We start from the raw sequence: 24,588 nt of genomic DNA on the forward strand, positions 1-24,588 counted from the left end.
CCAGACCACCTGCCACGAGCTGAGCGAACTCTCTACCGTCTGTCTCCGCGCAGTCTGGCTTCGTGTCTGGCAGGGTACCTAGCCCGTGGCAGGCCCTCTGTAGAGTCCGCTGAGATGTGAGGACAGCGTCCTGTACGCAGACGTGGAGATGTCTGCGTACACAGATTAACAGCCATGGAGGCCCGCGAGGGGGTAGCGACTGAGGCTTTCTCAGCACGAAGCTTCCAGGCACAGGTGCGGCAGGAGTGGGAGCCTGTGCTCAGGAAGGGTGCGAGCAGAGAGACGGGGTCCCAGGAGCCCGAGGAGACGCCCAGATGTTGGGAGAAGGGGCACCGCCAGAGGGGAGCGCACAGGAGGTGTCTGAGCAGGAAGAGCGGGGCCAGAAGAGGAGAGGAAGGGGTTTTCAGGAGCACGTCGAGTCCTGCAGAAAAGCCAAGCGGCCATAAAATGGAAAGATGCTACTATTGGTTGGGCTATTGATGGATGTTCTCCTGGAACAGACTCAAAGCAGGGGGGCAGGATCAGGTAGAGAAGACGAAGGAAACGGAGACCGGGCTGAGACCATGCTGCCAGGGAGTGTGGCGCTCACGGGAAGGGAGAAGAGACACACAGTTGGGGGTGGGGCGGGGGGCAGCGGCAAAGGTCTTCCACGACATTTCGTTTCTGACGGAGGAAGATGGAAGCAGACTTCGCAGGTGAACGGGGGCAGACGGGAAACACCAGGACGGGAGGGGTGTGTGGTAACCCAGTTGGCTCCAGCCGACTGATACATGCCTCCCCGGGTCATGAGGCCCAGCGCCCCCTAGACAGACTCCCCGAGGCTCTGCCAAAGCGTGTCCCACCCACAGGAGTATTCTGGAAGAGCGGGAGGCGAGGAGGAGGTAGGCGGGGAGCCGCGCGGCTGGCCCAGTCTTCCCTGTGGGCTGGGCAGGGTATCAGGCGCAAGGGCGGGGGAACGAGGGTGTGAGGGCTGAGAATCCGTGAGGAGAAGATGCAGCCAAGGAGCCGAGAACAGACACACAGCTAGAAGACTGGCTCTGTATCACTAAAGACGCAACCGTGAATCTCAGGGGGTCTGCTTCTCAAAGCATCAAGATCCCTCAGTGTGGCATTCAGGGTCTGGTACATCCTGGCCCCCGTCTTTCTTTCCAGCCTCACCAACCGTCATGCTGTTCAGCTCTGCCATCCCGTACTCCAGTTACGGGGGAGCGCCCGGCGTGTGCCACGGGCCCAGAATGGTCACCCCTCCCTTGTTGTTAGTTTTCCCCTCCCATTGGCTGCTCTAGGACCACCTCCTCTGTGGATCGAATCATCTACTGCTATTGAACCACTTCTTCCTCTAGATGCCCGTGTATGTTTTATGTTTCTACAAAGGAAGCACCAGACCTACATCACAAGTTCCAACTGAAGGTAGAACGGATGGCTTTGTGACCAGGGGTCGGAAGGAATGGTCGGGCCGCAAATAAAACTACTCAAGTCTGAACTGCTGGCTTTAGGATGTTGAGAGTTGAGAAGCCAGCCTTCCATCCAGGCAACTATGTCAAAAAGGCCTTTGAAAATGTGTATCTAGAACTTGCCAGTGAGGAAGGGACTAGCGATAAGGATCTGAGTCATGTGCACAGCAGCGGACGACTGCTTCCAATCTGGATTATAGTGACATTTCTGCAACTCCCTTCTCACACCCATGGGCTCCATTGCTTTTGGATTCTGAGCCGACTTTACTTTCCTAACTCATATCCTCCCCTCCTCAAAAAGCTACAGTGCCTTCCACAGCACAGAGTGCAGACTCGTCGGGCTGGGAATCAAGGTTGTTCACATTCAGGCATCAGCACATCTTTCCAGTCTCACCTGGTGCTGCCCCCCAACAAACCATCCCTTCCAGTCAGACTGGTATTCCTGGAGGCCAAGGACAATAAGCACATTTCTGCCTCCTCACTTCTGCTGAAATCATTCCTTTCACCTGAAGGCCCTCCCTTCTTGCTGCCCATTCTTAACTCACGCCTGTTGAAAGCCCACCTCAAGTACACCTCTCCCTCCTCGGAAGACCTATAATTTTTACCGCCTATACCATTCGTTTTGCATTTTTAAAAGAAGTTTATTTATTTATTTATTTTTGAGAGAGAGAAAGAGAGAGGCAGAGAGGGAGGAAGAATCCCAAGTAGGCTCTGTGCTGCCAGTGAAGAGCCTGCTGTGGGGCTCGAACTCACAAACCATGAAATCATGACCTGAGCTGAAATCAAGAGTTGGATGCTTAACCGACTGAGTCACCCAGGCACCCCTCGTTTGGCACTTTAAGATATACTGCCTGTTTCCCTTTCATCCATCAACCTATCATCCACAAGGCATAACAGAAACACAAAGGAAAGGCAGAAGGCAAATACAAGTTCCCTGAGAGGGGCAGGAAGTACTCTTCCTACTTCTGGCTCCCATTCGGAGAATAAAGAAACTTCAAAAAGAAGATGGTTTGAGATGGGACTTATGGGACAGGGAAGATGTGGACAGGTGTGTGAGGAAAACATTGCAGGGACTGGCCAAAGTAAAAAAAAAAAAAAAAAACTTGGGCACACTGGAATGTGGGGTGTGTCTCTGAATTCCCTAAATCTGCAGAGGTAAGTACACGAATAACAAAATAGGGATCTGGAACTTAACTTGGAATCTTGGAGGACTTGGGATGCTGCCGTACACGGCATGAAATTCTTTCAATTCTCCTGAGTGGTAAGATCATCAGTGACACCTTCTATCTCGGAAGCCTAATACCTGAAATTAACTGAACACTATTTTCAATGGTCATAATAAAGAATTACATTGTTTATGGAGCTAAATTCAAAAATTCAAAAACAGACCCTCATTATCCTGAAGCTGGATGGCATTGTTATAAATGTGTTTTAAAGCAAAAACTGATCAAGACTACACCTTGGGAGATCATGAAATCCTATAAAACAAAGTTTACGTTTATATTTTTAAAAATCTCCTTTAACTCAGCAAACTTAGAATTTCCTCCCAATTCCCAGTAGATGGCTTAAAAATAAGTAGACATGTAGCACTTTCTAACTTGCGTTAGCATCAACCTTGTGACTGAAAATTTCATTTTTACAGCTTTTAAAAAATAAATATATAAATTCCAATCTGGATATAATTTAGGTTTACATGAGCAAATTAATGTACCATAACTAGCTTACATGGCCAGTGCATTCTAAGGACTTACTTACACAAAGTAACAGAATGCCAGTTTCGGAAATCACGACTGCCCCTTGCATTTACATAATGCCTGCACTTCCTATCCCACAAGACCGAGGTGGAAATACAATGAGAGAATATAGGTAAAGGAAAATATTGCTCTCCAGCCAAAGTCCTTTATAACGGACGCATGGCGTTAATACTCAAAATATTTTGGGCGATATAATTTAAAAGTCATGTTGGCTAATGATTCGGGGAATAATTTAACCAATCAAGTTAAGTTTCTCTTTCTTTTAAACAGAAACAGTCTCTTTTTTGTGCTCATTTTGGTTTTGCTTTTTACTAGGAAGAACTTTTAACTAAAACTTGGCTAAAATAAAACATCTGATAAGAGCTCTCATCTTTAAAGGATCAAACCCTCTGCTTTCTTATTTGATCAATTTCAAGCTATCTTAAAAACACCTGTACAACTCCACCTTATGTTAGTGAAGTGATCGATGAAACAGATAAAGGCGTTTACCTTTAAAAATTCCCAAAGTTCCTTTTTTGGCAGCTGAATACCATACTTCTGAACTGTGTAACTTCAAAACTCTAGATTTAGTACAGCCTTAGATACAGAAGCACAGTGTCCTAAAATGCCTTTAAAATTTACTATAATACGTCTGCTTCTTTTTCAGAAGTGCTTTTGGACGTTATCGCTTGATAAAAAGCACAGAAAATTAGTGCATGCGGTACACAGGCACTGCCATACACAGGGTGGCAGCACTGAGAACAAAACACAGGCAAACGGCAGAACACCCGAATGGCCCAGGCGGCCACACACAAGTGTGCCCGCAACCTGATTATGAAAACACTTCTGAGACTCACGGCGATTTCGGTTTTAATTAAGAAATTCCTTTTAATTCTGGCAGAGGTACCATGCATTTTAGAAAAGCTCTTATGAGTCAGGCTCTGAATGGGATCAATTGCACTTTTCTCACAACAAACCTTCTCTTCCTCTTCCTGCACTGATAAAAGGTAAACTGAGTACCATTACATTTAAGACATTGTACCCATTATACCCAGTGCTTAAGTAGAGCAGCTGTATCTCAAGCGTGTGTACACACACACACACACACACACACACACACACACACTCTTCTGTTGTTGTTGTGTGTGTTTCTTTCCAATTTATTTAAATTAAAAACAAAAAGTTAGTTCATCTATTTCTCCCACCCTTGCCCCACCCTCTGCCTCTGGCAACTACGAATCTGTTCCCCGTATGTATGAGGTTGGTTTTATTTATTTTAATTTCTCACATATAAGAAAGATTATGAAGAACGTGTCTTCTTCTGTCTTCACTTAGCTTAATACCCTCAAGGTTCATCCATACTGTCACAAATGGTGAGGTTTCATTTTTTTTAATGGTTGAATAATATTCCAGTGTGTGTGTGTGTGTGTGTGTGTGTGTGTGTGGTTCCTGTACCCTGACCATTGTAAATGGGGATGTACGTATCCTTTCAAGTTAGTGTGTTCATTTTCTTTGGATAAATACCCAGAAGTGGAATTGCAGGATCATCTGGTGGTTCTATTTTTACTTTTTTGAGGAGCCTCCTCCATACTATTTTCCATAGAGGTTGTACCAATTTACATTCGCACCAACAGTGAACAGGTTCCCTTTTCTCCACATCCTTGCCAACACTTGTAATTTCTAGTCTTTCTGAAACAGCCACCCTAACAGGTGTGAAGTGATATTTCATCGTAGTTTCGATCTGCATTTCTGTGATAATTAGTGATGTTGAGTATCTTTTCATGTACCTGTTGGTGATGTGCACGTCTTCACTGGAAAAATGTCCATTCAGGTCCTCTGTCCATTTTTTAACTAAATTGTTTAGTTTATTTTGCAACTGGGCTGTGTAAGTTCATATATATTTTGGGCATTAGCAGATAAATGATTTTATCAGATAAATGATTTGCAAATATTTTCTCCCATTTAGTAGGTTGTTTTTTCATTTTGTTGGTTTTCTTGGTGCATACAAGCTTTTAAGTTTGATGTAGTTCCACTTGTTTATTTTTTTCTCTTGTTGGTCTTGCTTTTGGTGTCAGATTTTTAAAAATCATCACCAAAGACCTATGCCAAGGAGCTTATTGCCTTTTTTTTTCCCTAGAAGTTTTAAGGTTTCAGGTCTTCTTTTTTTAAAAAAAATTTTAAAGTTTATTTATTTATTTTGAGAGAAAGAGAGCACCAGTGGGGGAAGAACAATAAGAGAGGGAGAGAGAGAGAATCCCAAGCAGGCTCCCCCCGCTGCTAGCACAGAGCCCAATGCGGGGCTCGAACTCAGGAACCATGAGATCGTGACCTGAGCTAAAATCAAGAGCTGGACACTTAACCAACTGAGCCACCCAGATGTCCCGGTTTCAGGTCTCACATTCAAGTCTTTAATCTATTTTTAGTTAATCTTCGTGTATGGTATAAGGTAGTGGTCCAGTTTCATTCTATTGTATGTGGCTGCCCAGTTTTCCCAGTACTGTTTATTGAAGAGAGTGATCTTTCCTCGTTGTATTTTTGGTTCCTCTGTCATAAATTAATTGGCTATATGTGTGTGGGTTTATTTCTGGGCTCTCGATTCTGTTCCATTGATACATGCGTGTGTTTTATGCCAATACCATACTGTTGTTTTTTTTTTTCATACTGCTTTACTATAGATTTGTAATATAGTTTGAAATCAGGAAATTTGATGCCTCCAGCTTTGTTCTTCTCAAGACTATTTCACAGCTATCTGGTATCTTGTGGTTCCATACAAATTTTGGGATTATTTGTTCTGTTTCTGTGAGAAATGCCCTTGGAATTTTAACAGGGATTGCACTGAATATGTAGATTGCTTTGGGCAGTATGGACGTCTGACCAATATTAATTTTTCTCATCCATGAGCATGGAATATCTTTCCATTTATTTGTATCTTCCTCAATTTCTCTCATGTTTTCTAGTTTTCAATATATAGGTCTTTCAGTTCCTTGGTTAAATTTATGCCTAGGTTTTCTTTTTGATGCAACTGCAAAAGCTGATGTTTTCTCAATTTCTTTTTGATAGTTCATTATTAGCGTATAGATACATTATAGATTTTTATATATTGAGTTTGTATCCTGAAACTTCACTGAATTTGATTATTAAATTTAACAGCTTTTTGATGGAGTTTCCATATATATAATATCACACCATCTGCAAATAGTGGACAGTTTTATTTCTTTCTTTCCAATTTAAATGCCTGTCTTTTATTTCTTTTTCTTGCCCAATTTCTCTGGCTAAAACTTCTAATACCATGTTGCATACAAGAGGCAAGACTAGGCATCCTTGCCTTGTTCCTGATCTTAGAGGAAAAGTTTTCAGCTTTTCACCACTGAATATGATGTTAGCTGTGGGCTCGTCCTATATGGCTTTTATTATGTTGAGACACATTACTCTACACCCACTTTGTTGACAGTTTTTATCATAAATAGATGCTGCATTTTTTCAAATGCTTTTTTTTTTTCTTCATCTACTGAGATGGTCACATGACTTTTATCCTTCATTCTTATTAATGTGGTTATCATTCTGACTGATCTGTGAATGTTGAGCCATCCTTGTATCCCTGGAATAAATCCCACTTGATCATGGTATAGGATTCTTTTAACGTATTGTTAAATTCAGTTTGCTACCATTTTGTTGGGGATTTTTATATTATGTTCAACAAGGATATTAATCTGTAATTTTTTCTTGTGGCATCCTGTTTACTTTGGGTATCAAGGTAATGCTGGCTTCATAAAATGAGTTTGGAAGAGTACCCTCCTCTTCTATTTTGGGGCACAGTTTGAGAAAGATTAGTATTAATTCTTCTTTGAATGTTTGGTAGAATTCACTAGTGAAACCATCTGGTTCTGGACTTTTGTTTCTTGAAAAATTTTTGTTTAGTGACTCAATCCCCTTACTACTGATTGGTCTGTTCAGATTTTCTATTTCATCATGAATCAGTTTGGGTAGGTTGTATGCCTCTAGGAATTTATCTGTTTTTCTCAGTCATCCAATTTGTTGCCATATAATTGTTCATGGTACTCATAATCTTTTGTATTTCTGTGTATTTCTGTATCTCCTTTTTCCACTTCTGATTTGAGTCTTCTCTTTTTTTCTTGGTGAGTCTAGCTAATGGTTTGTCAATTTTATCTTTTCAAAGAATCAGCTTAGTTTCACTGATCTTTCCTATTGTCCTTTTAGTCTCTTTCATTTACTTCTCCTCTAATAGATGTTATTTCCTTTCTTCTACTGGGTTTCATTTGTTCCTTTTCTAGTTCCCTGAGGTGTAAAGTTAGATTGTTCATTTGAACAAGAAGATGTAACATTTGTAAACATTTATGTACCCCAAATAGAAGTACCTAAATAAATAAAGCAAATAGTAACAGACATAAAGGAAGAAATAAACTACAATACAATAGTAAGGGGCTTTACTACCTAACTGACATCAATGGATAGATCATCCAGACAGAAAATCAATAAGGAAACATTGGCCTTAAATGACACATTAGACTAGATAGACTTAACACATATTCACAGAACATTCCAACAAAAGCAACATTCTTAAGCAACTTGCTGGTCAAAGGTGAAATCAAAAGAGAAATAAAAGAGACAAATGAAAATGGAAACGTAACCTACCAAATGTATGGGATGCAGCAAAAGCAGTTCTAAGAGGGAAGTTCATAGCGATAAAAGCCTACCTGAAGAAACAAGAGAAGCCTAGTGCATATTTAAAAAAGATGACCCGAGCTATGATTAAAAGTGCTTCAAGATAGAAACTTCTTTTAAGAATGATATGATCTTGGGAGCAAAAATGCTGTGATTAGGTAAAGGCAGTTAAAGTTTTAAAACACTTGCCTTAATTATGTTATAATGTCCAAAAAGGGAGACTTTTCAGGAAAACATCTGTAACACTACTTAAAAAGAACTGAAATATCCCCAAGAGTCTTAAATGCTTAATGATTAAAAATTTCAAATGCAGTGGACATTCAACTGGCATAAAGTTACTTCTAACCCATTTGTCACCATTTTTCCTTCAAAAAATAACTGCAATAATCAAATATAATTTTCTAAGTAATTGCGTGCCTGTATTTGAAAAATATATACGCATCGTGTAAAAAAACAGACGTTTATGAACTTCTACAAAGCGTCAGATTTATAGGTCTTCACTTTGTTTACAAAATTCTAGGCATATAAAAATAAATTCAGGTACAGAAACAACTGTCAATGAAAATTCCCAAATTTCAGCAGTGCATCAAGTTATCCCAATATTTAAAACCTTCGTTTTGCGTCGAATTACATCGATTCCTTGATAATCAGATTCATTTGGATTTAGGATAATATACTGTGCATGTATAACCTCTTAAAAGGTAATGTATGCAAAATTATTGCTAAGGAATATTCATCTGCCTTACACATTTCTCTTAAAAGTAAAGTAAAGCAAATTACCTTAAAAGCTGAGCCTGGTACATGTGCTTTTGCCCAGGGCACAGTTAACTCAGTTGTTTGTTTGGATGACAGTAGCTCCAAGGATGCTCAAGGTTTATGAAGCAGAACAGGAAAGGCATAAACTATCACCCACTGTTGTTGGAAGAGCACCCTATCTTTGAGGCATTTTCCTTCTCAGAAACGTTTTAAACTCTTCCAAATAAGACCTAGCAGGGATCTTCTACGCCGCTTGGTATAATAAACCTACCTATTTTCTTAGATGGCTAATTCTGTTTAGAGCTGAAACCCTAAGCATCTGAATAGTGATCTGCAAATAAAATACCACTATTAGAAGCGTAACATAACCAAGGTTGAAATTTTACCCAATGAAATGACCTCAGACAATAACAAATTAGAAAAACACATAAAAAATATTTTCTCAGATTTACTCAGAAAATAAGGTTAGAAATACAAAGAAAGTGAATTCATATTTGAGGTGTAGTTTATAATAACATATACTGGTCACATGAATATTTCTTTTTAAGGTTATAATAGATCTTATTCAGCTATATAAAGAACCAACTCTCATAAGCTGCAAATTTAGAACAAATTCAATTTCAAAGTAAAGGAGCTAATTTCTCTTCTTTGGAATGGAACAGTTACAGAAATTATACTTAGGAAATACAAAAAGCTTAAGAAAGATAACATTACCCTTAAATAAAACTGTATTTTCATTTCATTGGCTAAAGTTGGTTTAAAAAAAAAAAAGCCCCTACTATTCTCATCCTTTTAGGGTATGGTGGATAGGGATATGGGCACTATGTAATTCCAGCTTTGAGACAATTCAAGAAAATAAAATCAAATTACTGAGAAAATGTAGCAGACTAAAATTCAACTGGTGTTATTTTTAACCTGAGTGTCTGAACTACCTTAAGTTTCCAGGTTCCGTTTCTTAAAATTCTTCTGATCAAGAATGATTCAATCAACTTTTCACTAATATATTTTAGTGAACAAAACTGATGAAAACATTTTCTCAGCTTGCCTTTTAGCCAAAGGAGCTAAGTCCCTCATTCTCCGACTGATTTCTAGTTTAACAGTCTCCAAAAATATATCTCAAAATGAAAGGCTCTACTGCCTAACTATTGATCAAAAAGACAGAAATTAAAAAACAACAAAAAAACTGATGGCAGTCCTTTAACTGTAGCATTTCATCTGAGAATTCATAGTCCCATATTCAGAAACTTTTTAGAAGCTAGGATATCATAAGGAATCAACAGGCACATGTACAGTTTCGATATTGGCTTGAGACAATAATTCAAGTATTTGTTAACTGAAAGTCTAACACGAGTCTCTCATTCTCAAAAAAGGTAGAGTTCAAGACTGTGCAAGGACAGATCATCGTTCACAATCTGCAGGGGATTCGGTCGCCCTTTAGGAGAAGATGCCTCCTCTACCCTCAAAATACCTTCTCATGCTAAAGGAAACTTGGACACGGGAACATAACACTATAGTAAGTCTAGATTCTCCTTCAGAAAATCAATTGCTAGTTCATAAATAGGAAAGAAAAGTTTCCTTTAACTGTCAGCAGACACTCAAAAACATTCCAGATATTAAGAACTTTGTTGAATGTCCTTATCTTTACCTTGTGAAAAGCTTTTTAAATGTTATTAAGTCTGTAGAAAATGATTTAAATTGCCCTAAAAAAAAGTCTACAAAGTACCTGGTTCTTAGCCTACGTTTTAAAAATCTATTTCATTAACCTAACAGAAAGCTTTAAAGTTTCTGATGAAGAATGGAGAAAATAATTTTCAATATTTTCTAAGGTTTTTCAGAACACTTCACTTAGGTACACATTTAAAACAATCTTTTAACATTTTTTAAAAATAGCAAGAAAATCATTTTTCCTTACTTGAATTTAAAGAATTGAAAAAAACCACTACAAACTATTCTTAGAATTTAATTTAGTTTGATTCAAATCTAAGAAGACACAGAGGAAAGGCTTTGGAGGAACCTATTTTTAAAAGGTTATCATAAAGTCATCAATTTATTTTAAAAACACTCTCTTATAGATTCCCCCAATTACCTCTCTTTTGGGGGGGTAAATTTATTATTTTTGCTCTGTAATTAGTTATTCTTTATTCACATAAGTCAATTTTTAAATTGACCATGATTTTTATTTTATTCTGAAATTCTCATCTACTTACTTCTTTCCCAACAATTTTGGGCATTTTAGTCCATTCTTATGTTCCTGTTATACACTTTCACTACTTAAACTCTTATTTTTAAAAGGCACCTAAAAGACTTTCTAGCACCTTTACAGTTCTAGGTTTTCTGGGTTTTTAGATTAGGAAAAAAATTTCACTTAAAAAAAAAAAACTGCAAGGAAACATTTCAAGCAAATTGCTTATCCTATTAACCTAGGACATAATTGCCTAAATTCACTGATTTTACATTTGCACACACATTTCTTAGGTAGCCATCTCCAATTCCCAACGCACACTGTGGTTAGTTTTAACGCCATGATCCTGCAGTAACTCTGTTTACAAGACATCCAGGGACTTTTAAACACTAACAATTTTAATGCACACCACCTCCCTTTTTGAAGATGAGAAATTATTTGTTTTATAAAAATGGATTTCTGGTTTCTGATAAGCATTACAAATTTAAAAAAAAAAGCAAAAAAGCCTTGACACCCTAATGACCACAAACAACAATACACACACAAAACAAAAATACCAAACATACAGAAAACAAAAATGCCAAAGCACCCTTGGTGGTGCCCCACAGCCCTGTCCTTGCCCATACCACTGTGGAGAGGGGAGGCAGGGGCAGGTGTACCTACTGAGGAGAATGCACACCCCTGGACAGCAGGCCAAGCGAGTTAGAAGCAAAAATCAAATTATGTCTGTGTCATAACTTCTAGGAGGCTTTTGTACTTCACATAGTTCTTGTAACATCAAACGTGAACAACTACACACCAATACTTTCATAAAATATTATGATCTAAACATTTTCATTTAATTTCTCAAATTATGCTTGAAAATGAAAGCTGCTAATGAAATAGAAAAGCTGTCCTGTTAGAAACGAAAAGTGGTAATACAGTAGATGTCAGGTTCAGGCATTTCAAAAAATTTGGGCACTGAAATAAACGCAAGAAGTAAAAATTAGTTACCTCCAAAGTGGTCTTATCGTAAAATGGAAAAGAATTCCCACACACGAATTCTAAAATCATAGTTCACTTTGCAGTTTATCAATCCAATGTACCCTGCCCTCACATTTAACTTATTTGTAAATACTTTTCCAAGGCTACCTAAACACTAACTAATTGGTTAAATATACTGCCTGCATTAATTCCTGTTAAAATTAAAGAAATTAAAGGTCCACTTTTGTTTTTTTGCAGTGGCTGATACATATTCCAAGTATTTGATGTTTCAGAAAAGGTGCTTATCAGGTTCTTAAAACATTTAAAACATGGCTCAAGGGACAATTTATAACCCTTTTACCTTTAACATATTCACTATCTTGGATTTTGTTGTACACACTCAGTTGTTTTTTCCTTCTTCTGAAACTCTTCCCTTACTCAAATAACTAAAGAATCTACGATAGTATCAATACAAAGAGAAAAAATTTATATTTATTTCCTATACATTTGGAAACACACAAAAAAGAAAAAGTAATCCAGGCAGTGTAAGTAAACTCATTCAGTGAAACTTTTTTCTTGGGTTTGTGTGTGTGTGGATGAATGTGTGTGTAACAGGTAATTTTTTATATATTTTAATTTTCCAAAAAACAGGATTCTAAATAAAGGATATTAAAACATTCCTAGAAGGAACCAATATTTTGATTACACAGTTCAAGAGGCAAATGATTATTGAAACAAAACTTAAAAGACAGCTAGCTATAGATATATGTTTCAGATATTTGGCTTTTCAAATGTCAAAGACAGGAGCATTACATTTCATTTAGCAAACAACAATTTAATCCTCAGAAAGGAAAATTTCCAGAATACCAATCAAAATGCATACAATTGTGTTAAAAATGAGGAAAAAATTCCCACTTTCGTAGGATAGTAAAACACAAAGAGTATCCTTAAAACTTTTTAAACTGTTTTGATAAAAGCAAATTCACTATTTAGCTGTAAGACATCTGTTTACTAAAATATTTTGGTTATAATAAATATACAGATACAGAATTTTGTCAGTATTAGCCCATATTTATAAATTATCTTCCACAGTGCTAAATTCCTTATAGAATTTCAAATAGCAGAATTAGGCATATAAATTTCAAATAAGAATCTCAAACTAGGAGGTTTCTCTAATGCTAACTGAAATAAAGAGTTTGAGTAAACAATATCCTTAGTTTATTTCTGTAAATTTGTATAATTTAGTAGTAGCTTCAGAAAAAGTATGTTCAACAGGTAGTGTATCTAAGACATTTAAAAAGCTCAATACAACCAATTCAAATTAGATATTATGCTGTGCCCTATCCAAATAAGACTCTCTAAGGAATTACAGGTTTTTATACTTTGTACACTCTCAGTGCATTTTCTAATTCAGTTAAGTAGCTAGCCGTGTAAAAACCCAAACACGAAGAAAGTTTTATACCACCCTTTGTGGGAAAGGGGAAAAAAAAAAAAATCACAATACCAGCACTTTTATTTAGGTTGACAATTCACTAATCATAACTTGAAGTGTCCAAACAAACTGAATAACTCAATAGTCTAATGCAAGTGGCAGAAATACTGTTCCTTCACTTTTACAGAAACTGAATTTAATGATATTACTATCTAGTTTATCAAAGTGGCAAGCATTCAAGATGTAAAGGTCTCATTTATTTTAAACACATAGCCTAACCCTGACTACTTATAGTTAATGGAACTGTCTCCAGCCAAAATACAATGAAAATGTAAAATGTATTTCAAAGGTTCTATAAATATTAATGGCGTTCTGAAACCCCTGGACAGATGATTATTTTGGGGAAGGGGAAATTACTCTTTCCCATTGATAGTTTAATCACTTTCCAATCAGTTTTGATTTTACAGTGGTTCTTGGGAATAATTTTTAATGAGTTCTTAGAAAGTTATAATCGCTTCCAAAATCAGAAACCACAAGATGATGTACTCAAACACTACACCGATGTAATGCTGTTAGGGAGGTATTTACAGAAAGGTGCAGATAGGGGCTCAGCTGTGAACACACGTTAACATACAATGGGCTTCAAAACAATAATCTGTTTGTACAGTATGGAAGGAAAAAATATTCTGTATAAGAAGTCTAAAAATCCAGCTCTAATTTTAATCCACTGCTAGAACTCATAAAAAACAAAAGAAAATAGGCATTTATTTCAGAACTCCATATACCTGTGGAAAACAGAGCCCAAGTAAATTCTCTCCGAGAGTAACCTGAATCTCAAATAGAGCACAGCTGACAATGGACACATTTTAATTTTTGAAAATACTGTGAACATGTAAACCATTAGAGTCAATAGTAGTTTATGATCAGTAAACATTTCCTGGCAAAGAACACAAATAAGTTCAACTGAAAAGATGCAGACTGACAGGTCTCAGGATTTGAAAACCTTTTAATTTCAAAGTAGCAGAGTTCCAGCACATGTATAGGATGGGCTTTAAAAATGGGTCTACGTAAACTTTTCCATGGTGTTGGTGGATGTGCTTTTTTTTTCCCTTAAAGAAATGCCTACTGCTTACAGTGTAAAAGAATCTCCACCACTCTGTCTGCAGTTTTCAACCAGAAGTCCTCAATGTACCTTAAGCCAAATTGAATATTAGGTATTTTACAGCTTTTACAAAATGGCTGTAAAATCACATTATGGGCATACACAGCTCTTTGATCTTGCTGCACAGAATTCATAACTGTTCAATAATGCTATACCATTACACCACACACCTTAAACTATTTCCATTTTTCCACAAATCCTTCCAAAACCAGCTTCCAAAGCAAAGAAATGTAACACGAAAAGTTCCTGGGAGGCTTGTTACACAAAAGAACAGCTTGGATACAAACTAATCTACACAATGTCCATCTTCTGGTGAGCCTGTTTATCCCTCCTTTCCCTCCATCACTCCTAAAGGTGGCTGCACTCGAGCAGTGGAAAGAGAAGGCTCTTCCCTCACCACACCCTCCCAGCACCTCTGCTTTTGGTCCTCAGACAGTGATTCTGTGTAGGTGATGAAAATCACAAGAAAAGAGAAGCTGTCCCTTTAAAATGCCCTGCTCTGTCCCATATCCCACGTGGAACCAACATCAGCAGCACTTTCCCATTAACTTCAATGTGATGCAAGAGGCACCATCCTTTTATACACGTAAAACCAGAAAACTTCAGCTTAATATTCTTTACTAAGGATGAACAGGTGAAGCAAACGGGTCAGGAAGGGAGAAACCAAGCAACTCCCCACCCCTCCCCAAAAGGTGCTCCAGTCTTGCACTCCAGTCTCTCTGTGCAACATCACCTCTCTACCCCTCCTCTGTAGAGCCCAGATTAAAGAAAGGAGGGAGCCACTAACAAAACCTGAAACATAAATGCGACGAAAATGCAATCTAAAGCCGGAAAGGTTTATTCTTCCAATCACACGTATTAACTCTATTAAGAAAATGGCATCACTTTTTTTTTCCACCAAAAAAAACCACCCACCCCGCAAAGATCATTAAAAGAGAGTTATAAAATAGCAAATATAGTGTTTATCTTATCTCAGATCAGTCCACATTACCAATAAGTTTAGCAGTTTCTGCACTACCACCTCCCCCCTCCCTCCCCCTCCTTCTCTTGCATCGGATTTTCACGTTTTCTCATTGTCGGTTGAGTTATAAAAGGCTTTTGCCCTTCGAAAGTTTTAAAAAATAAATAAATATTAACTCCTTGGTCCCTGCAAAGTCAAAATGGACTTCAGGGGAAAGGCGGTTCATACTTTTACCTTTAGCGAGAAAAGGGGGAGCATCCCGGATTTTTAGGGATTTTTTGCGATTTTTAAAAAATTTTTATTTGGTTATATGCCTGAGTTCTCCCTCCATTTTGGTTGTTTATGATACTGACAACAAGCTGTCCCTGCTCTGTGCAGATCTCCTGCTTTCATTTAGCACCCCCTCCCCCTACCCCCCCCTCGCAGCCACACATCCAGGGCTCACACCTCCCCGCAGACCCCGCACCCCGACCCCGACTCGCCCACCTGAGGAAAGGGCAAAAACAAATTCATTTCTCCAAAAAAGAAAAACCTCTTTTGAAAAAGGGGCAAAGTTACCCCAAGTCACCCAAAGTGCCCCCCAAATATTGCCGACTGCGGGTTTCCGCCAGGCCCTTTGGGAAGCGACCTTCCCCCGGGATGTTTTGGTGGAAAATGCGGAGAGTTTACTCTCAAAACTGAATTTATATTAATTTTTCCCTTATTTTTCGGGTCTCTAATGTCTTCCGCTCTCGCTGCTGCCGCTGCCGCTGTCACAATATTCACAGCACCAGAGAGGAGGAGGAGGAGGAGGAGGAAAACTTTTCAAACTTTCCAGACCCTGAATAAAGGGTTTTTTTTTTTTCCCACCGACCTCACCTTTGGGTCTCCAGCCGCATCGCCCCCTGCCCTGTCAGAAGCGACTTCGGGAGTCCTCACACCCCCGCTTAATTATTTTATTTTATTTTTTATTATTATTTTTCTCTCTGGGGTCCTGAGCAGGGGCTGAGAGTAGCACAAACTTTTCCTCCTCCTGCCGCCGCCGCTGCTCCTCTGCCCCCTCGGCTAGTCCCATAATTTAAATAACCCTGATATTTCTCCCGCTAAACGCCTCTCCGCCGCCCCGGACCCCGGGAGAACTCACCGCGGGGCTTTAACATCCTCCCTCCGGCCCGTCCGCCGCCTTTACACCGCCCGCGGAATTTCTAATAATTTTTTTCTCATATTTCGGGCTGGACGCGGCGGGCCTGGAAATTGTTTCCTTACGCCTCTTTCCAGCAGCCATTGTAGTGTATGCGCTGCCCCTGCAGCCCAACTTGCAGCTGCCGCTGCCGCCGCCGCCGCCGCCGCCGCCGACGTCGCGCCCACCGCCGCCTCCCCCGGCTAGCTCGGCCGCCACCCCCGCCTCCCGCCGGCCCGCCCCCGGTCCCCGCCCGCCGCTGTGCCCGCCCCCCGCGCGCGCTCCGCCCCGGGGCCGGCCACTAGGCGCCGCCGCCGCCAGGGACGGGCCCGCCGATTGGGCGGCGGTGCCGCCTGTCAAGCCGAAGTGTTAAGAGGCGGGCCTCGGCCCGGGGGGCGCGGCGGGGCGGGGGAAAGGGGCGGCACCGCGGGCTCCGCCCCGCCCACTCCTCCCGCCTGGGCCCTCCTCCCGCCGGCTGGGGGCGGGGCGAGACCCGCCCGCCCCCGGCCGGCAAGGCCCGGCTCGGCTGTCAGTCTGGCGGCGGCGCGCGTCGATTGGGCCGGCGGCCGCCGGGGAGCGGGGGCAGCACGTTGGGATGCGCGCTACTTAAGGTCCAGCTGCGTGAGCCATTGACGTGTTTGGAGCTGGAGACGGCCTGGGCGCTGGCGAAGCGGCGGCCCGAGGTGAGTGGTCCCCCGCCCCTCCTTCCGCGGCGGCTGCAGGGATGCAAGAAGAGAGGGGTGCGCCTGGGCCGCCGCGGGGCCCGAATCCACTCCTTCGGTGTGAAGCCCCTACCACCAGGCCTTACCTCAGCGCGGGCCCCTTCCTGTCCCTCTTTCTCTCCACGATTCGGGTTTATCCGGGCTGGGGACGAGGAAGGTGACCCTCGGCCTGCCTGGGCACCCCTAGCTCTTTCTTCACCCTGTTTCTCGGCCTTTGGGGCGTCATTGCCTACCCCCACCTCCAATTTCCTGCCTTTTCCTTTCCGCCTGCCCCACTCGGCTCCATCCAAGGTCAAAGCAAGGTGTGTTCACCTGTGCCCGTCGTCCACCGTTAAACCGACAGGCAGCATCGCGGAAGGCAGCGAGGCCGCGGACTCGCATCCAGTTTCTCCATTTGACTTCCCCGCTCCGCCCCGCTATGCCATGCTGACTTCCTGACCTTGCCTTTCTGCACCCAGCAGTGGGTTAAGGGCTTTGGGCTCTGGCATAACGTGTTTCAGCTTCCTGCTAGTTGCATCTGCGTTGTATCAGACCCACAGACCTTGCCTGGGCTCTGACCAGCATGTGGGCATGGACGTGTTCACTATCGTTCCCTTTCCCTTGCCTTTCAAAGCTAGTTGGAGAGTGGGGATGTGAACTGGATGGGAAATCAAGACATATATATATATATATATATATATATATATATATACACATATATTTTTTACAGTTTGCCTTTTGGAGAGATTTTTAGAGTTATTCCTCAAATGTGCTGTGCTTTTGTGACCCCTCCCTCAAATCTTTGGTTTTCTTTCTGTCTGTCCTCTGCAAGAAGAACTTGCTTTGTAATATTTGCTTCGTGCCTTCAGAAAGTAAGCAGATAAGCCCTCTCTAGCGGAACACTCGATCTTCCCTTTAGCCCTTTTCCTCACTGTAAATTGACATTTCCTCTTCATTTCCAGTGATACTTGAGGATTCATGCAAAGAAAGTGACATTTAGAAATCCAAACTTACTTTGACTTGTATTTAGAATCCGGAAGAGAAAGGAAATGAAATGTGAATAACTTCATGCTGCAAACCTGATTTCGTGTATATGTGATGTTACCCAGGTGTTATTTTTATCAAAGAATTCTTGATTGGTGATGATTTTAAAATGCAGTGCAAGTGCAGTTTCATGTAAGGCATGCAACCTGAATTTTGCCCCAAGCTGATCGTTGTTGAGATGATATATAAGGAGTATGAACAGCTAAGCAGAGTTCTGTATTCTCACGTCATAGGATGGATGTTAAAAAAAAGAAGGATGTGAGTTTATTTAGTATCGTTATCTCTTCGTAAGAAGTCAAGCCTGCGAAAGAATCATATTCAGGAGAGGAAGAAGCTTCTAGATACAATTGAACAGCATCTTGAAATTTCTTTTTACCTCAATGTTTCTGTTAGTTAAGGTATATTCATGTATTGTTTTTAAGTTTATTTTGAGAGAGAGAGAACGCGTGTGAACAGGGGCGGGGCAGAGAGAGAGGGAGAGAGAACGTCCCAAGCAGGCTTTGCACCATCAGCATGGAGGCCGGTGCGGGGCTCAGTCTCACGAACCTGTGAGATCAAGCCGAAATCAAGAGTCAGATGCTTAACCGACTGAGCCACCCAGGCACCCCTAAGTATATTCGTGTGTTGATCAATGAAAATCATGAAATGAAATAATTCCTTAGAGGATTCCTAAAATCTAAAGGATCCTGGAATAACTAAACTCTTTTCCACCCTTCTTTGTAAATCTCCTTTAGCCTGGACATCCTGGTCTCTGAACTAGGTGACTCTTGACTGCAAATGCCTCCATTTTTTAGGAACTTACGGGGTTTGATTGATTTTCCTGAGTGTCCCTTATTTCTTTTAACATGACAGATATTTTTTTGATGATGTCGTCCAGAGCCAGAAAAGTAGAAACCCTTTCATACAAAATTTCTGACCTTTGGTCAAACTGACTGATGGCGGTTCTTTGCTGGGTGGTGTTTTGTATGTCATCTCGCATCGTTGCTTGTTTCTCCTTAAATCTTTAGGTGGAAGATGATTAAGCTAGAGCAGGATTCAAGAGCAGGTTAACTCAGCTTCTTAAACTTAGTGCAGAACATTTAAAAATCTTTGTGGGTGGCCCATCAATAGAATATCGATGTATTAAAACAAAAAAAGCCACTTTGAAATAATTAACAGTGTGTTGACTGTTGTTGGTTTTTTTTCAACATTTTCTCTTTTAGTTCCTTTCTATGACATGTCTTCGAAGATGATAGACATACCAATTTCAGTTGAACTCCATTAGAGAGAGCAGTTGTCCCAGAGTATAGTTGACATGCCCATTATGGAAGTACTCTGTGACTTGATGGACTCATCATCGGTTGGCTCTTAGGGAACTGTGATCAGTCTTTAATCGATAAAGACTTGTGCAGAGCTGTATGTGTAAGGCTTGAGTCGGAAGATTAATGAACCACGGTAACGTTCTGTGACTTCCTTTAGACCAAGGGAAGTATCAGTGAAATAGAAGACGCCCCTGGAAGTAAAGCTTTAGTTTTTCTTTTTTAACTTTTCGAAATGTCAGCTGAGCCGTCACTTGGTTCTTTTGGTGTGTTGGCCATCCTTGGTGCTGGTTACAGAGTACACACTCTAAGTTTAGTTAACAAATGTTTTTGCTAAAGTTGGGTTGTCTGAATGACTCCACACTCATTTTATATGCCGATCGATGTACAATAAGGAAGTAATTGTTAGAATGCACACTGTACTCTCAGGTTTTGTTAGGACATTTCACAGCTTAACCTTTGGAAATAAAGATAAAACTGAATTATAGCTGAACTGTCCTCTTGGGCATTATGATCAACTTGCAGCGGGCGAATTTAAATATGGCCCTTGTGCTGAGGCACCATGGCAGTGCAAAGGAGAAACACATCCAAATGTTTATTCTCAGAATACAGAGGCCATATGAAGTTCCTTACTCGATAATCATTATGCCAAAATTAATTTTTCAAGTACCCGTGGGTCTAATGAGATGTATGATTTATTTTTCTCTCATTTGCCATGTGACTCTTTTCTCCAACGTCTGTCTGCCTGCAGCAAGAAACCTGTTAGGATGCCTATGGTAGCACGGCGGCTGAGAGATCCAGACATAAACCCTTGCTTGTCGGTAAGGTGGTTTGCTTTTAATTTTCGTGAGGTTAAGTTGGAAAAACAGGCTTGTTCTGCTTTTGTGGGTATCTGTTTTCTGCGGTTCTTGAATAACGTTATTTCAATACAAAAAAGATTCCTGGCCAGCGTATCCTTATTTCACTAGGGCATTTTTAGGTGTTCATAATTTAGCTGACAAAGATTCACCTCTTCTGAGTTTACCGTTGCTTGTATGACGTGCAAGCATTTAGTTGGCACTGAAACTCCAGACGGGCATAGGTTAACACCAAGGAAGATCTTTGGTCCGGAAATGGAAAGTTGCAAACTATGTTTTTAAACTGCCACTAAAATGTATGTTTTAATAGCAATAATTTCATCATGTCCTTGAGACAGCCTGGCTGAGAATAAGGGCCTATAATAGAATTTGCCCATTTAAAGCCTAAAGATTTCCACAAAGGTTATCATATAAGCAGAACGTTTTGTTGTAATAATAAGGTTTTATTGGCATGTATGTGGTGTGACCAGCAATACTGACTTGTGGCTTTGTTACCCTGGGATAACGCAGTCTCCTACGACTGGTGCTATTCCCTGGTCCTATATACGTTTTTCAAATATACGCACTCGTTAAATATTTGGCGTAGAAATTTAGCTTTGCTTCGTGTATCAGATCTGTTTTCAACAGCTTTATTCAGTCTGTCTAGATAGACTGTGTTTCTTAGAGCTGTGTAGCAAATTACCTACCCCTTTAGTTAATGCTTTCCTTTCGATGACCTCTCAGAATCCTACTTTTCACTTTGAAGTTTGTTATCCAATCTACTTCCAGTTTAGACAGCTTAATTTTAATTCCCAAATGGCTGCTACTCTCCTTTGAACTCACAGCCCTGTGTTGCTCCCTTAGGTTTTGAAGTGATATTAATGATATCTATTAAAACTGCATACATAATAGTATATGTACTTGCGTAATGCAGTGAGTGATAGCCAAAAATACATCGAGATGAGTGGTGGTAATTTAAGTTGCCTTGATGTAGACCAGTTATTAGCGACTTACTTGGGATCTCGAAACCAGCTTAACATCAAACAGCCAAGTCAAAGTTGGAAAACAGGACAGCTGCACTTGGAACTGGGAGACTGGGTTTTGACTCTATACTGCGCAGTAGTGATTTCGAGCACACTGCACCTTGCCTTAGCGTCTTTGTTAAACACTCACTGGGGTAAATGATCTCAGTCAGTGCTCCGGCTCAAGTTCCTGTGATCAGATATTCAGAAAACTGACCCAGACTATGAAAAGGAAGATGTCTGCTCTGAGCAGAATGAGTACTGGGATAGTCGGAAAGATAATTCAGTGTTTGTTCATGACGCGTTCGTTAAAATGAACAGAAAGGAACGAGTTCATATTACCTGCTTTGGGGGGAAGGAGCCTCAGAAGTTTGGGATTTTTTTTTTTTTTTTTTTAGCTCCCACTCCACCCCCTAAATGATGCCTATCTTGCATATTTAAGGAATCTGATGCTTCTACCAGATGTATGGATGAAAATAACTATGACAGGGAAAAGTGTTCCACTTACTTCCTGAAGTACAAAAACTGCCGGAAATTCTGGGTAAGCCGAGCTCGGTTAGCTTTGTGTTAAAACTCCTCTCTGAGGCGTGAAATTGAAGCCCAAACTTAGTACCCACAGTCTTTTCTTAGTGATGACTGGGGAAACTTAACTTTGGCTCTATCCTGTGTGCACCCTAAAGGATCCTTGAGAGCTCTTAACTGGCCACCTCCTCCTACTACTCCATCCAGGCAATAACAACGCGGTTCTGACTTAGGTGGGTCTTCCTATGCATGTAAGATCTGCAGCCCTAAAACAATAAGCTTGTTACAATTTCACTTTTCCTGGAGAGAAGCAGACTGGATAACTTGTTCTGTCGTAACACAGACTTCAGCTGCCACACTGTCCCCCGGGGTGAGCAGCCGTGGCTGGGACGATGGTGACACCCGCAGCGAGCACAGCCATAGTGAGTCGGGCACCACTGGCTCATCCTTTGAGGAGCTGGAGCTGGAAGGCGAGGGGCCCCTGGGATTGCCGAGGCTGAACCCCTAGGGACTGTCAAGTGGCCCCGGGAACCTAGTACCCCCCGAGAAGGGTGAGGAGGTAACCCTAGGCTCACACCCTCCTGGGGTGCAATCGCTAAGGAACTGAACAGACTCTCCAGCCCTCTTCTTCCTTGACCTCTCTGGCCCAGGCTGGGGCCTGAGCCTCAGGGGGAACTGACTTCCACTAACCCTGGGCTCTAGCTGAGCCTTCTTACCACACCTGTGGCTTCCAGGGCCAAAGGAGCCAGGGACTGTATTCTGCACCCAGACCCCGGGGGCTACCGCCCCTCTGACATCTTTTTTCAGAATCACATTGGAGCTTCCAGGATTTTCTTGTTTCACCGGGGTGGGGGGGGGGGGGTAAGGCTTCCATTTCTGCCTTCTCCTTTCCCACCACCACCCATGGTAGTTAAAATGCCCCCCTTTTTCTTGAGACATCGGTATATGATTTCTTTTTCTCTGAGCCCTGGATCCAGCTACTTCCTTTCCCTCTTTTGAATTAACTGTTGGTTTCATTTAGCAATCACTTAGTAGGTCCTCTTGATGGACTGGATTCCTGTGCTCTCGTACTTAAACAGTATATTCCAGCCCAGTTACTGTCAATGGATTCCTATGAGAATAATCACTTCTATTTAATTGTTAATAGCTTGAAAATATTGTCTGAAGTATGAGAATTAGTTTTTTGGTTTTTCTTTACACTTGGTTTTTAGAATTTCCCTTATGAGGACGTAATAACCAATTACTGGCAAATGATTAGCATTTAATATGTGTCTGATTTTGGTTTCTTCTTCTTCTCCTTCCTTTTTTTTTTTTTTTTTTTAACCTACGTGCAGAATTCTGTCATGATCCAGAGAAGACAGAACGGAGTGCAGCCGTCTATGCCTACAGCAGCAGAAAGAGACGAGATCTTGGGGGCCATGGGAAAGATGCCCTACTGACTGTTTCCATTAAAATTGTTTATTTAACTTAGAAGCAGATGAATATTTTTAATAAACGGTGACTGTGACCTTTGAACACCTTTCGGGCCTTATGCAGACAGATCTCCAACTCTACAAGGGGAGACAAAGTTAAGTTAGCCCTGTGTCCTCTGTGTTTGCGCTCAGTGCCATGATGGTGGTCCGCCGCGGCTGGCTGTGCCATGCCGTGGAGTTCGCTTTACTTCCTGAAGGTAAGGGAGCATTAGGAAAGGTGACATGAGGAGTCCCGCTTTTCTGCGGGTAACCGGCACAGAGGACAAGGAAAGACTTCGCGGCAGCGCAAGGAAGGTGGTGTTTCCAAGGATGGGAAATGACGTGCGCGGCAACGCGATGGGAGGAAAGCTCGAGCTGGGTCTGGAGAGTGGTCTGTAGACTGTACCACCAAGAGTACGAGGTGGCGGTGGAGAGGCGGACAGAAGCTGGGGAAGGTGAGTTCAGGGTGTCTGGGTGGCGGGCCTCAAATCTGGGGCTCAGTGCAAAGCAAGACCCCGACCCTCGCTTCACTCCCTTACCTCTGTTTAAATAAGGTTAGTATGTTGACTGGGCGGGGAAGCAGGGGTGCGGGGGGGTTGTCTTAGACAAATGGCAGGCCCAAGAACTGGTTTTCTTTTCTTTCCGTAAGGGGAGGCTTCAAGGATTCCGTGACTGAAATCCATACGTATTGGATAACCTTCTGAAGGGATAGTATTCTTGAAGCGCAGTCATGGGAAAAAGATGATTCTCTTCGAAGTGGGATTTCTCTTTGCAGGGAGAGATGGGTAGGAAGGATACAAGGGTTCATAGGTGAACGCGCTGGGATGAGACTACAGCCCCACTCCGTTTTCTGCCGTAAACACAACAGCATTCAGTATGGTGATGGGGGCAAGTCGTGTGGCAACTCTCATACCCACCAGCTATTGAAATCCAGTTTGTTTCGTTTACAGAACAGTTTTATAACATATTATTTAATAATATTTAATGTATACAAAAAAATCAATGAAAACAGCTTGTGTCCCTTCTCTTTATCTGGTGCTGGGTCAAGAGTATTATTTTAAAGGCTGCTGACCATAAACTATCCGTCTCGTTGGTCTTTGTCCAAAACCCAGGTCAGATGTTTTTAAGCCATCTGACCCTGATTGTTAAATGTGATTCTGTTTGAATAAAAGATGGACTGTTTGAGAAATCCCTTGATTTGTATTGATTGCTCTAAAAATGATGGGTTG

The 24,588-nt window shown here is 41.3% G+C and overlaps 2 protein-coding genes across 4 annotated transcripts in view; one reads left to right on the forward strand and one right to left on the reverse strand.

Moving 5' to 3' along the window:
* PLAG1 (PLAG1 zinc finger) overlaps nucleotides 1-16,649 on the reverse strand; it is a 47,075-nt gene extending 30,426 nt beyond the window's left edge. The window contains exon 1 of the mRNA XM_042973166.1: nucleotides 16,450-16,649. The gene's annotated coding sequence lies outside the window, so the exon portion shown is untranslated. The remainder of the gene's footprint in view (nucleotides 1-16,449) is intronic.
* Nucleotides 16,650-17,002: 353 nt separating this feature from the next.
* CHCHD7 (coiled-coil-helix-coiled-coil-helix domain containing 7) lies at nucleotides 17,003-24,548 on the forward strand. 3 transcript variants are annotated; one of them, XM_015542278.2, is made up of 4 exons: nucleotides 17,003-17,168; nucleotides 20,280-20,349; nucleotides 21,785-21,927; nucleotides 23,243-23,415. In XM_015542278.2, the coding sequence occupies exons 2-3, from the start codon at nucleotides 20,296-20,298 to the stop codon at nucleotides 21,899-21,901; spliced, it is 171 nt and encodes a 56-aa protein (XP_015397764.1). In that variant the 5' UTR covers nucleotides 17,003-17,168; nucleotides 20,280-20,295; the 3' UTR covers nucleotides 21,902-21,927; nucleotides 23,243-23,415. The 3 variants fall into 3 exon arrangements, with proteins under 3 accessions (XP_015397764.1, XP_007092750.1, XP_042829426.1); XM_007092688.3 differs by having other exon boundaries at nucleotides 17,018-17,168; nucleotides 21,829-21,927; nucleotides 23,243-24,548; XM_042973492.1 differs by lacking the exon at nucleotides 17,003-17,168 and adding an exon at nucleotides 19,414-19,794 and having other exon boundaries at nucleotides 21,829-21,927; nucleotides 23,243-24,548.
* Nucleotides 24,549-24,588: the final 40 nt, after the last annotated feature.

This window comes from Panthera tigris, chromosome F2, assembly GCF_018350195.1.
Source record: "Panthera tigris isolate Pti1 chromosome F2, P.tigris_Pti1_mat1.1, whole genome shotgun sequence".
Taxonomy (NCBI): Eukaryota; Metazoa; Chordata; class Mammalia; order Carnivora; family Felidae; genus Panthera; species Panthera tigris.

Excerpts from the sequence above, each read along its gene's own strand:
- CHCHD7 (XM_007092688.3), top strand. The coding sequence starts at position 20,296 with ATGCCTATGGTAGCACGGCGGCTGAGAGATCCAGACATAAACCCTTGC. Across the intron at positions 20,350-21,828 it reads ACATAAACCCTTGCTTGTCG|GAATCTGATGCTTCTACCAG; the intron begins GTAAGGTGGTTT and ends TGCATATTTAAG. Across the intron at positions 21,928-23,242 it reads AAAACTGCCGGAAATTCTGG|AATTCTGTCATGATCCAGAG; the intron begins GTAAGCCGAGCT and ends ACCTACGTGCAG.